This window comes from Diabrotica virgifera, chromosome 5 (assembly GCF_917563875.1).
Source record: "Diabrotica virgifera virgifera chromosome 5, PGI_DIABVI_V3a".
NCBI lineage: Eukaryota > Metazoa > Arthropoda > Insecta > Coleoptera > Chrysomelidae > Diabrotica > Diabrotica virgifera.
This window is the reverse complement of record NC_065447.1, coordinates 55,204,619-55,219,053: the sequence shown is the minus strand read 5'-3', so window position 1 is coordinate 55,219,053 and position 14,435 is coordinate 55,204,619. Positions and strand designations below refer to the sequence as shown.

The 14,435-nt window shown below is 34.3% G+C and overlaps 1 protein-coding gene across 2 annotated transcripts in view; it reads left to right on the top strand.

The window, feature by feature from the left end:
• The window catches only part of LOC114339167 (uncharacterized), a 123,240-nt gene that overhangs the window by 91,705 nt on the left and 17,100 nt on the right, over positions 1-14,435 (top strand). Inside the window, exon 6 of one of the 2 annotated variants that reach the window (XM_050652537.1) lies at positions 3,185-6,220. The exons of the other annotated variant lie outside the window; for it this stretch is intronic. Coding sequence (XP_050508494.1) covers positions 3,185-3,477 — 293 coding nt within the window. The 3' untranslated portion in view covers positions 3,478-6,220. Of the gene's footprint in view, positions 1-3,184; positions 6,221-14,435 lie in introns of those variants that run through there. 2 annotated transcript variants of the gene reach the window in all.

The following is a 14,435-nucleotide window of genomic DNA, read 5'->3' as shown; positions in this document are numbered from 1 at the left end:
GCACAGAACTATATAAAGCTGAAACCTCTAACATTAATCATATAACAGCACTGCAAGTCTCAACAACAACCCTAGAACTAGATATTCTAAGGTCTGAAGTCGATGAAGCCATAAAACACCTTAAAAGAAATAAATTACCTGGTTGCGATGACATCACGGCAGAACTTTTACAGAACATGGGTGAACATGGTCTCCAATTAATGTGGAGACTGTGCAATCATGTATGGAGAATCGGCAAATGGCCCAGTGATTGGTGTACCGCACTATTTACTCCCGTTCATAAGAAAGGCGTAACCACAAAATGTAGTAACTACCGAACCATCTCACTAATTTCACACCCAAACCCAAGTAAAATTCTGTTGAGAATCATCAAGTGTCGCATGCAGACATACCTGGATAGACAAATACCACAAGAACAGGCAGGCTTCGTGAAGGGTAAAGGCATAAGGGAGCAAATTCTTAATATGCGTTAACTCATTGAGAAAGCACGAGAATTCAAAATTCCGATGATCATCTGCTTTCTGGATTATCAGAAGGCATTTGACTGTGTAGACTGGACAGTTTTGTGGAAAGTTCTACATGAGATGGGGGTTCCTGATCATCTGTCAGCTCTGGTGAAAAGCCTATATGAGAACAGTGAAACCAGAATAAGAATTGAAAACCATAAGTCCGATCCTTTTAAAATAGGTAGAGGAGTCCGACAAGGATATATTCTATCTCCAAGTCTTTTTAATTTCTATGGGGTATATATAATGAGAAAAGCACTCGAAAAATGGAATGGCGGTATTTCTATCGCAGGAAAGAAGGTCTCAAATCTCAGATATGCAGATGATAAAACATTAATAACTGCATCCGAAGAAGAAATGTCCAGCCTGCTGCAGCTAGTGGAAGCCGAAAGCAATAGATGTGGTCTCAAGATCAATAAACAAAAAACAAAAATTATGATAGTAGATTATTCAAATTCACTTCAGACAACAGGAGCCTTAGACCAGTTTGAAGTGGTTAACGAGTTCAATTATCTAGGATCCTACATCAGTTATACAGGATCTTGTGAAACAGAAATACGTAGGAGAATAGGCATGGCCAAAAACGCCATGAGTCGATTATCGAAAATCTGGAAAGATCGCTCCTTGTCGAAGAACACCAAAATAAGATTAGTACGTGCCTTAATTTTTCCCATATCGGATCCGAAACATGGACAATGAAATCGGACGACAGAAAAAGGAATGAAGCCTTTGAAATGTGGTGCTGGAGAAGAATGCTTCGGATCTCATGGACGGAACACAGAACAAATCACACAATCCTCCAAGAGCTTAATATTCAGACTCGACTTTCCTTATTTGCCTCTCCACCGTCTTAAAATTTTTCGGCCATATTGCAAGAAGAAGTGATGATAATCTTGAGAGACTTATAATTTCGGGAAACGCTGAAGGGCGCAGAAGTAGAGGTCGCCCACCTACTCGATGGACGGATCAAGTACAGAAAGCCAGCGGAAAAACATTCTCTGAATCCATGAGGGAAGCTCAGGACAGAAGCCGATGGAAAGAGATAGTTGCTCGTATTATAGGGAATCACGACACTCAGCAATGAGGAAATGACTGAGGAGGAGGAGGACTAGCTGGAATAGTCGATAATGAATCTAATCTAAGGCTGCGTCGGCGGGTTTATATAATCCACGTTTATATAATAGAACTAAAAATGTTCTTGAAACAGCTATTGGGCGACGGTTAAATCCACGTTGACGGATGAAAATTCGAAATTCCAGAAGGCCCGATTTTTAGCGACGGAGACTCTATAGGGCCGTAATCAGGGGTCTGTGACTCACAACAGTATATAGGGTGTCCAAAAACTCTACCGACAAACGAATACAGGAGATTCCTCAGATTATTTTAAGACAATTTAACCCAAATCACTTAGTCCGAAAACGCTTCCTAAGGGAGCTAGAGCTATTTAAAGATGGCGTCTGGTAATTAGTTTTCCATAAATACCTCCGAAACGCTTCCATTTAGAAAAACAAAAATTGGTATGCGTATTTATCTTCTAGAGATAAATCGATTCCATCCATTGCAAATTTCTAGTACCGGTCTTAGGCGTCCGCTTTGGGTAGGGCAACGGTTACTTTATTGCATAACTTTTGTGTCTTTAACTTTTAAGCATTTTTGATTCTGGATTATTAAATTGTGAGATAATCTTGTACTAAAAGGTACTCTTGTTTTAAGTCAATAGCATATACCGTTTTCTAGAAAAATCGATTTGAAAAGATTTCGTTACTTAATTTTCAAAAAAAAAATTAAAAAGATTATTTAGAAAAACGAAAACCTGTAGGTACGTTTAATCACATTCCAAAAATGAATCGATTTCATTAATTGACAATTTCTAGTACCGGTCATATGCATCGGTTTTGGGTAGGTCGGATACTTTATCGCATAACTTTTTTTTCTTTAATTTTTATGTATTTTGACAATAGATTATTAAATGATGAGGTATTCTAATAGTAAAAGTTACTATTGCTTTAAGTTGGTAAAATACACCGTTTTTTTTTGAAAATTTTTTTCAATTTTTTTTTCAAATTCAAGAGATGAAAAATTTTCAAATCGATTTTTCTAGAAAACGATGTGTTCTACCGAGTTAAATCAAGAGTACCTTTTAGTACTAGGATACCTCACATTTTAATAATCCAAAGTGAATAATGCTTAAAACTTAAAGACAAAAAAGTTATGTGATAAAATAACCTTTGCCCTACCCAAAACGAACGCCTATGACCGGTACTATAAATTCGCAATGGATGCAATCGATTTATCTCGAGAAGATAAATGAGCGCACCAATTTTCGTTTTTATAACTAGAAGCGTTCTGGAGGTATTTAAGAAAAACTAATTACAAGACGCCATTTTCAAAGAGCTCTAGCTCTCTTATGAAGCATTTTCGGACTAGGTGAATTTAGTTAAATTGTCTTAAAATTACCTGAGGAATCTCCTGTCTTCGTTTGTCGATAGAGTTTCTGAACACCCTGTATAATGTAAGATTTTAAGTAGATTCTTTCGAGAATCATATTAATCTATTTTTGAGCAAAAAACTAATAAAAAGTTCTATTTATGTAACATTTTTGGGAAAAATACATTTTTTATTGGGACAATTAACCAACTAATGAAGTCAGCACAATTGAAACCTTTTTCAATTTTCAGCTGTACATCACATGAGATCCAACTTGTTTAAAGTGCAACTGAGCAAGGTTCAAACCAACATTATTTTGGTGTACATAGATCGAACAAAGATCGACATAAAAGAGTTCCAGCGCCGATTGCAAAACGTGGTACCTGGAGACGAAGTAAGGGCGAGTGTCAGATGTTCCTCTTTGAAAAACGACTGCGTCAGGTTCGTCACCTATCACGAGATCTCAGAGGAAGATATATCGCTTGCCATAGAAAAGATCCGTTTGGTCATAAGAGAGTATGATGTTAAATATCAACTAGATTAAAAATTTCGAAAATTTAGCTAAAAAGCAATGAGAGTTGAAAGTACTCCGAGTTGCTCATTATAATTTTCCGGTAAATTCAGGTCCAATAATCGACAAGTTCAAACATTTATGCGAATATTTTAGATGCTTATTCCTTCTAGTAAATAATCTTGCTGCTGCCTTTCTTTTTTTGGACTCTTATTCATCCAACTAGACCTTCCCTATGTTCAGTTAATGAACTTGTTAGTTTTTCTTGCTGTCCAAGGTATCTTCAGCTTCCGCCTACGAATTAACATTTCCAATGCTTAAATTCTGCGTTCATACATTACTGGTCGATACATTTATTGTCCATAATTCTGCACCATACAAAAGTACAGACCAAATATAGCACTTAACCATTCTTTGTCTTAGTTCTAAACTGAGATGATTACATATTGCAAATAATTGACGTCATTTCATTCCTACGTATTCAAAATATCTACTTCTCCATTTTTTCTGGCTCTCCTATTGTATCTCCTATACAGTATCGTAACCTTCATTCAATTCATTAACCTCGTTGTTTCTCCTGATTCTCCATGTGCTGTCTTCCTCTTGCACCGGGCCATATACTTTTCTCATTATTTTTCTTTCGAATGTCCTGAGTTGGGCTTCATCCCTTTTTGTCATTACCCAGGTTTCACAACTATAGGTTACTACGGGTCCAATCAATGCTCTGTAGATGGTCATTTTGAACGTAGAATACTCTTCCCACTACCTTTTAATTATAAAACATACTTTGACATATTTCTAAATGTTTTCCACAAGCTTTCTTTATAAATATTTCTCTCGTCAATCTTTTGTCCCTCTAGAGGGAGTATAGTGGTCGTCGTGATAATTGTGTATAGTCCGTTTTTATAGACTTCTGTCTCTGGTCATTTCTATTCCATCGTGGATACGTCTTTTGCAACTTCCTATGATCTGGTCAATCCATCTTGTTGATCTGAGTCTCTTACTGATATTTAGTTCTTTTAGAATAGAATTATTCGTTCCATGGTAGGTCCATGGAATTCTCAATATTCTTCTCCCACAAAACATTTCAGTGGCGTCTTTGTCCTTTCTGATTGCCTTAGTGTCCAAGATTCGGATCCATATGTCAGTACTGGAACTATTAGGAAGTTGAGCAATATCATTTTTTGGTTTTTTGAAATAATGAAGTCTTTCCTTAGTTTGGTCATTTTGGCCAGCTTCCCCAAAGCGATCTGCGTTTTATCTCCTCCTGGGATGTCCCTGTGTTTCGTGATCAATGATTCAGATACAAAAACGGGTTACAACATCATTTTTATATGTGGATGATTATTGTGTTGCCTATCCATTAAGGGCCGAATCACAGAATAGGAATAGCTATTTGTATAACAAGGGAGGAAAGTGCTAGTTTTCCTCCCGAGAATGAAGTTTACTGCCCGACGCGTAGCGGAGGGCAGTAATCATTCAAGGGAGGAAAAGGCACTTTACTCCCATGTTATACATATGGTTTTTCCACCTTCCTCAAATAACAAGTCATTTTTTGCATTTTTACTTAATTTATTTATGTAACTAACCAACAAAATTTATTAGAACTAAAACAAACAAGTAGGTACAATATAACTGTCAACTGTCAAATATAAGTCAAATTATTAATGTAAACATTGTTAAATCAGAATAAAAATTTACTGTTTTTTACCATTCTGCAAAATACAGAGTGTTTTTAAATAAACGTTAAAATGTATAGATACTTACGTAATAAAAAATAGATATTGTACAGGGCGTCAATAAGTTATATTTCATGAATGAAATACCATGACGTCACTTTTACTTTTCCTCCCTAGGGAGGAAAAATATTTTCCTCCCTAGGGAGGAAAAGTACAACTTTGCTCCCTACAATCAGGTCCGGAAAAGTATACTTTCGGTAGAGGTAGGTGGAAAACAATATTGTTTCCTATTTTGTGACCTAATCTTCTACTCCAATTTTCAATCAGTCGTATGAGATTTTTCGTACTTTATTTCACAATCTTTTGAACTTAAACTTGTATTTGATACTGGATAATTTTTAAAATCTTAGTTAAGGTTTTTGGATCTAAGAAAAAACTATGAGAGATGTGCTGTGATAGAATTAGTTTATGGTTGTTATAAATTCTTTCGAAATTTTATAAAAATGCATTTAACTGGGGTAGATACTTTCAAAACAAATGTATACTAAATAGTAGTAGAATAGGAGTAGAATATTTATAGATGTAAACTATCTTTTCACTTTCAACTGACTTTGAAAGTTATTTTACTTACTAAGGATACTAGGTATAGATTAAAATTTTGTCAAAGATAGCTCTCTATATAAGTTTTCAGTTTAGTTACAAGTATGTCAACATCATCACATTTAAAAGTATAGAATTTTTAGAAAAGCTTAGGTTCACGTATTAGGTGATATTGATATAAATATGACAATGAATAGGGTGGTATTTAGAACAATAAGCTTTCAAAATGTCTATACTCAATTCATAAACTTTTACATTGGTGGAATAGTAAACACTCTTAGTTTGTGTAAGCTTTTAAATTGCTTTGTCCTTCTCTAATAGTATTAGTTTTTTTTTATTGATGTGTGTATACTAACAGTTTTATTACTTTATATGTTTTTGTATTTGTATTTAATATTTTTTAAGTTTTATTTTATTTTTAGTAATTTATACTTTATTTTTATTAATTTATATTATAGGTTTATTTATTTATTATTTTAATATATATTTTAATAATATATTTTGATTTCTCATTTCAGTCCTAAAGCTAATTTATTTATAGAAATTATATTAGAATTTATCGATAACATAAAACTTGATTGTAATAATAATATCATCATTCTACACAATTTTTATCTTGGTTCATACCAATATCAATCTCCTATATCGATATGTCCTGCCTAAGCTTCACTACTCAGGTCTTCTTTGGCCCTCCTCTCCTACTCCTTCCACTTTCCAGTAACTTGCAAATAATCTATTCTTCGTAATAAGTGATTAGTGTTTCAACGTTGAACATTCTTGAACCACCTTAACCTATGCTTTCTCTTTTTGGCATCAATTGGTGTCACCCCTAGGCTTCCACTAATTTTTAATTTTATCCTTTTTTGTCACAGTCTCATTCTCATTCTCAAAATTTTGGTGCACAGTCTTGTCAACAATGCAGTCTTTAACAATGTTGCTGGAGACAACCCTGCATTGTTAACAATGCAAAAATGTCGAGATGTAAATGTTGTATATGCCTGCTTTGTCGATTACATAAAAGCATTTGGCACTGTTAAATACGAGAAATTAATTGCTGTTTTGACTGACATAGGTCTAAATGGATAGGACATACAGATAATAGCCGGTTTGTTCTGGAATCAGATAGCTCCCAGGCAACCAAATAACGTTTATAAAACGTTGAAAAGACGTCATAATTATCACCAAACCACGTTTATCACGTTTTTTCGAAGTCGAAGATAACGTGAATTTGTCCAACCATAATTGACGTCATTTTTATCACGTTTTAAATAAGTGATATCAAAAACGTAGTTTTTATGGTATTGCATTGTTGCGAATGGGCATTGTTGGTATTGCAATTTTTTATTTAACCGTTTTAAATTTAGCCCATAGGCTAAAAGTGAAACCAAATGGAAGACTCTCTAAAATGTAACTATAGAATTACAATACCCTCAACCCTCAATGCAACATACCTATATAGAATTTTCACTTTTTATACAGGGTGTTTGGTAAAGAATGGGCCATAGCTTAACCTTAGATTCCTGAGGTTAAAATAGGTCGATTTAAGTTATCTTACCTCAGTAAAAAATTTGATAATAATCGAAATACAGGGTGTAAAGTTAAACTTTTATTTTATATATTTTTGAACATTAATCAAAATAAGTGTGCCTTTTCATTTTTAACTTCAAATATCTCGGAAACTAATATCGGAATATAATATGTATATTATTTGTATAGAAAATATTGCAGAATCTAAAAATTATGCTAAAATAGCAGTTTTATCAGTGGCGTAGAATTTGGGAAGGGTCATACATTCACTTTCCCCTGTCGTACGCCTCTGGTAGTAGCCAGAAACGATTATTTAATATAATTTTGTAGGGTGTACAGTGCCTACACTTTCTGTCATGTATCACATTGATATGTCAAATTATTTTAAAGTATTCTTTTTTTTTAATAATTTATTCTTTATTTAAAACTTTAAGAAATATGTGTGCCCGGTACTATATAACTATTTGACATATCCTTATGGTACTTGGCAGAAAGTGTAGGTACTGTACACCCTACTAAATTATGTTTAATAATCGTTTGTGGTTAATACCAGAGGCGTAAGACAGGGGAAAGTGAATGGTTGACCCTTCGCAAATTCTACTCCACTGATGGAACTGCTATTTTAGCATAATTTTTAGATTCTCCAATACTTTCTATGCAAATAATATCCTCTTCATTCGTAATGATAAAGTCATTAGTTTTCGAGATATATGAAGTTAAAAATGAAAAGGCACACTTATTTTGATTAATGTATTATGTTCCTTCATTTTTAGCTTCAAATATCTCGAAAACTACCGGCTTTATCGTTACGAATTAAGAGTATGTTATTTACATAGAAAGTATTGGAGAATTAAAAAATTGCACTGAAATAAAAATTCCGCCAGTGGCGTAGAATTTGGCAAGGGTCAACCATTCACGTTCCCCCGTCGTACGCCTCTGGTAGTAGCCAGAAACGTTTGTTTAACATAATTTAGTAGGGTGTACCGAACCCGCAGCACTTACCAAATTTCGTTTTGTTGTCCCATGCCTGTCAGGAAATATTCAAAAATAAATAAAATATAAGTTTAATTTTGACACCCTGTATTTAGGTTATTATCAACTTTTGTAATAAGGTAAGTTAGCTTAAATCGACCTATTTTGACATCAGGAACCTACAGTTAAGCTATGGCCCATTCTTTACCAAACACCCTGTATACAGGGTGTCCAGAAACTCTACCGACAAACGAAGACAGGAGATTCCTCAGATAATTTTAAGACAATTTAACCCAATTCACCTAGTCCGAAAATGCTTCCTAAGGGAGCTAGAGCTCTTTGAAGATGGCGCCATGTAATTAGTTTTTCTTAAATACCTCCAGAACGCTTCCATTTAGAAAAACGAAAATTTATATACTTATTTACTTTCCAGAAATGAGTCGATTCCATCCATTGCGAATTTCTAGTACCGGTCATAGGCGCCCGTTTTGGGTAGGGCAACGGTTATTTTATCGCATAACTTTTTTGTCTTTAACTTTTAAGCATTTTTGATACTGGATTATTAAATTGTGAGGTATTCTAGTACTAAAAGGTACTCTTACTTTAAGTCGGTAGGACACACCGTTTTCTAGAAAAATCGATTTGAAAGTTTTTGGTTTTGGGAATTTGAAAAAAAAAGCTGAAAAAAATTAAAAAAAAAAACGATGTATTTTACTAACTTAAAGCAAGAGTAACTTTTAGTACTCGAATATCTCATAATTGAATAATCTAGTGTCAAAAATACTTAAAAATTAAAGATAATAAAGTTATGCTATAAAATGACTGTTGACCTACCCAAAACGGACGCCTATGACCGGAACTAGAAATTCGCCATTAATGAAATCGATTAATCTCTTTAATATAAATAAATGTACCAGTTTTCATCTTTCTAAATAATTTTTTTTGAATATTCTTTTTTGAAATTCAAAGAATGAAAAATTTTCAAATCGATTTTTCTACAAAACGGTGTATTCTATCGACTTAAAGTAAGAGTACCTTTTAATACTAGAATACCTCACAATTTAATAATTCAGAGTCAAAAAGGCTTAAAAATTAAAGACAAAAAAGTTAGGCGATAAAATAACCGTTGCCCTACCCAAAAAGCACGCCTATGACCGGTACTTGAAATTCGTAATGGATGGAATCGATTCATTTCTGAAAAGTAAATACGTACACCAATTTTTATTTTTCTAAATAGAAGCGTTCTGGAGGTATTTAAGAAAAACTAATTACATGACGCCATCTTCAAAGAGCTCTAGCTTCCTTAGGAAGCATTTTCGGACTAGGTGAATTGGGTTAAATTGTCCTAAAATTATCTGAGGAATCTCCTGTCTTAGTTTGTCGGTTGAGTTTCTGGACACCCTGTATACTTACTGTGTCAAAATTGAAACAACATAATATGAACTAATAAACAATTTATTAACAAATTAATTTAATTAAACTCGATAACACATAATTAGTTAATTAACAGAAAATAAACACTAAAAAAAATTAAAACATAACCTCAAACAGTTTTCAAGAAGAATTATTGCATTAAACTAACTCACTTGAGAAAAACGAATGAAAATCTCTTAATTAATACGTTTCTTCAACTAAATATCTAAATGAAAAGTCTTATTTTACCATAAAAAGCATGTAAACAATAAATGAAAAACTTCTTATTGAAATTGTTTGGAGTCATAAGCATCAAGTCTTTAAGCTCCTCCCAATTTTGTGACGTCAGACTTAAGTTGTCTGAAATGAAAACGTGTTTTTGGACGTATTTTAACGTCATTAATCTTACGTATTTAAAATCACCTACAAAAGACACGTGTATATATTCAGCCAAAAACTGACGTTTCCTCATGTCAGCCTGGGCTGACATGAGAATTAAAGGTCTGGCGTCCAAAGTAGTTCCTATTATGAAAGACGTTCGACAGGGACGTGTGATCTCTCCGCTTATGTTTAATTTATATACATAATGACAGAAGCAGCGAAAGACAGAATACAGAAATAAGTCGAATACATACCTACCTTTATAATTAAACGCAGCGAAAATATTTGTAGCAAAAGCTAAACTAGATGCGTCCAAATTATATACTGTGAACTGGACACCAGAGGGAAAATATATAAAATAGCTAAAGATAGAGCAAATAAAGCAAAATATTTCGAGAAGTAACTCTGCCCCTGGAGAAGTATGGAAAGTGTTAGAACAGGCAGTAGCAAGTTTGTTAAATATATTTATGGAAGAAAAAAAAATACCAGACGAATTGAGAAGCAATATATTAGTACCTGTCAAAAACAAAGATGGTCAACAATACACAATAAACTACAGGGTTATTAAACTATTTAGTAACACCATGAAAATATGCGAGAGATAATAATTGATAGACGAATACTTGCGGAAAACAAAATATCCGAATATCATTGTGGTATTATTATTACACAACTGATAAAAATATACGAATAAAAAATGAATAACCATTTTCAATTTCGTTGCAACATGAAACTACAGCCGCATCATATTCTAGTTCAATCAGAGAGGGCTGCAAGCACCTCTACCGGTTTCGAAACTTATTAGTCTCTCATCAGGAGGCACATATGCTGCTCTGTCTGATCCAACCATGACAAATCCCGGCGTGCAGTTACGAATTGCAACGAACGAAATGGCATGGATGCCCTAGCGGCAACTGCTAACAAAAGAATAAGTTTTCAATCTAACAGCACATAAAACAACATCAAAAATGTTACTCTACATCTTACCAGATTGAAAACAATGGGAACCGTCTCTGGATACACCTCCGAGGCTTCTACAATTTGCAAGCCATAACGGATGCTGAGACTAAACAAGATGAGGGAATTTTACAATTTATATTCTCCCATCTGCTCAACAATAATAATAACCATGGTGAATAACCATTTTCAATTTCGTTGCAACACGAAACTACAGCCGCATCATATTCTAGTTCAAACAGAGAGGGCTGCAAGCACCTCCACCGGTTTCGAAACTTATTAGTCTCTCATCAGGAGGCACATATGCTGCTCTGTCTGACCCAACCATGACAAATCCCGGCGTGCAGTTACGAATTGCAACGAACGAAATGGCATGGATGCCCTAGCGGCAACTGCTAACAAAATACTAAGTTTTCAATCTAACAGCACATAAAACAACATCAAAAATGTTACTCTACATCCTACCAGATTGAATCATCTACCTCATCTTGTTTAGTCTCAGCATCCGTTATGGCTTAAAAATTGTAGAAGCCTCGGAGGTGTATCCAGAGACGGTTCCCATTGTTTTCAATCTGGTAAGATGTAGAGTAACATTTTTGATGTTGTTTTATGTGCTGTTAGATTGAAAACTTAGTATATACGAATACAGAAACAATAGCTCTTATGGTAGGTATTTATTTACCTTGAGAAAGCCTAGAAGTTTCCGGTGGATACCTATGTGAAGGTTATGGGAGATAGAGATAGTAGATGAAAATGCATGTAGGTATTAGGGTTAGAACTTAATGGATAAAATTTACGAAGGTTAGTGGTATGATTTACTAGTTTTACTGGGAAATAACCACCATTTTTGTTTAAAATAAGTTTATTTTGACGTTTTGATTTCCACTTCGGATTTGAGAACTATTTCCGAAGTGGAAATCTAAACGTTAAAATAAAGTTATTTTAAACTAAAATTAGAAAATACATGTTCGTGAATAGTATTGGTATGATATGGTATAGACACGGACGCCCATAAACATTTTCAGGGGGGGGGGGGGGGGCAGACGTGAAGATGTTGCACTTTATATTTGGTATACTTTGGATAACCATATATAATTTAAAGCACCCGAAAAGCCAGGGGGGCCACGCCCCCCCTGCCCATGGGTATAGATATCAACTTATGAGATATATTTAATTAGGAAAGCCGACTAGACTTGAGATAAATGTAAAGAGACTTATGTAATTATAATTTGTTATACAATGTATACGTGTCTTTGTGGTTGTCGTACGAAGAAAAAGTGAATAAACAAAGAACAGTTTTTCTATATTATTAAGAAAATAGCATTATTTTCTAATCAGTTTCCTGAGATTAACGCTTTATTATGGGGAATGCACCTTAGTTGAGAGATATTTTTATAGTTTGTGATAGTATTTTTTAAATAAAATTATATACTTTTATAAAAATGTTTTTAAAACTATTGTAAGTTTAATTTTTGGCGGGAGAAAGGAGATATTAGCGATATTATGGCTGCAGTGTATTATTGGTTGTATCACTAAAAGGAGCACATTTACAAAACATAATTTGAACAATTTTATTTTTTAAATAAATATAGCATTTGTTATATTTCGAAATTGTACTCTAAAGTCTATAAAGTCTAATATCTTATAAAAACAGTAACACCTAAGTAAAGAGGTAAAACGTTATAATATGATGGATTGATTACAAATTTATATCCTGAATATAGTAACGGTGTCAGTGTGTACTCCAGGGAAATAAGCAAAATTTAAATGTGTTCAGGACATCTCAACAGCCAGGTATTTGACGAGTTTAATAGCCCAACATTAATTATATATGTCTGTCTGTCCCAGAGACTTTCTAACACAACTCCTCCGTCATTAGACCAGATAGAATGACAAATGAGGTGTTGAATGAATGCTTGTAACCTAAGAATGTTATTAAATTTGACCTAGGACTTCCGATTTTAGAGTTTTAACCGGAAGTACTGTTCTAAAGTCGTCGAAATAGTACAAGCGATATATTATTCGACGCGCCTTAACAAAACGAGAACAAATATATACTTCCGGTTTCATGCCTGTCTGTCCGTCCACGAATATATCTCCTCCCTTATTAAAACAGGTAGAATGACAAATGAGGTGTTGAATGAGAACTTATAATAACCCAGATATGGTATTAGAGGTGAGAAATTTGACCTCAGACTTCCGGTTTTAGAGTTAAGTTGGATTTATAGTTTGACGTAGCGTAGACGTAGACGCAACGTAGACGTAAGAAACGGACTGGAGACGGAAATAAAATAAAAATAAAAATAAAAAATAAAAATAAAAACATTTATTGCCATTTAATAATAACAGATTTTTAATTTAATATATTTTAGTCTTCTTTCTTCTTAGATGTTCCGCGTAGCACCATCCCCACTTGGTTGTCTCCTTGGTCGGTTCTTGATCCTGGTTGTGGGTGGCGTCCTCGTCTTCTTCTGTAGGCACTTTTTTCCGGCTAAGTGCCTACTTCCCTGGTTCGTCCTATTCTAATGGTTGATCGCCCAGTCGATTAGTCGGTGCTTTTCTCGAAACATCCTCTGGGCCTGGTTGTCTGCGAGGATGTTTCTGGTTTTCCTGAGTCTTCTTGTAGCCGTGTTGAAGAAGTGCCTGGTCCTGTTCACGGCAACTTCTCTCAATGGGGTGTACTGCAGTCGGTCCTTGATTGTTTCGTTGCTGATCCGGTCCTGCCATGTTGATCCCTCGATGAGTCGGTAGCATGATGTCTCTGTCCTTTCCAGTCTTCTCCAGTTGGTTTCGGCTGTGGAACTCCAGATTGGTGCGGCGTACAGCATCACTGGTCGTACGTACGCCTGGTATAGTTGTATTTTCTTCTTCCTGGTGAGTGGAGATGTCCTGTAAATGAAAGGTTGTATCAGTCTTTTTACCTGAGCTGCCCTGGATTTAATTTGCTTTGTATGCGCATGAAATGTCAGCCCTTTATCCAGGTGGACGCCTAGATATTTGATGGATGGGCTGGCCTGGATGGAGACGGAAGAAAATATTATGTCAATTTATAGATCGACGTAGCGGAATTTTTGCGCATGAGTAGAAAGAGTAAACAATGACTTAATTATAATTCAACAACATAGCCTATAAATTATACGAATAGTAAACAAACTTTGTGTTTATTTATTTATACTTATACTATTATTTATTATAATATTTATCTGTTTTGTGTGTTACATGGATTAGGAAATAAACGAAGGTATGCTCTTTGGTGCTGCATGCCGTGGGATTTCCAACTATTTTTTTTTCATTTCCTGATTTTTAAAATGTTTATTGGATTTATGTATTGTATAATACGTGTGGATAACCACGAATTAGGCTAATAAACAACTCATATTTATCTGAAATATTGAAATGACTCTATGATATATTTTTACTAAATTATTAACTGAACATCCATTGTATTAACAAATAATTAAC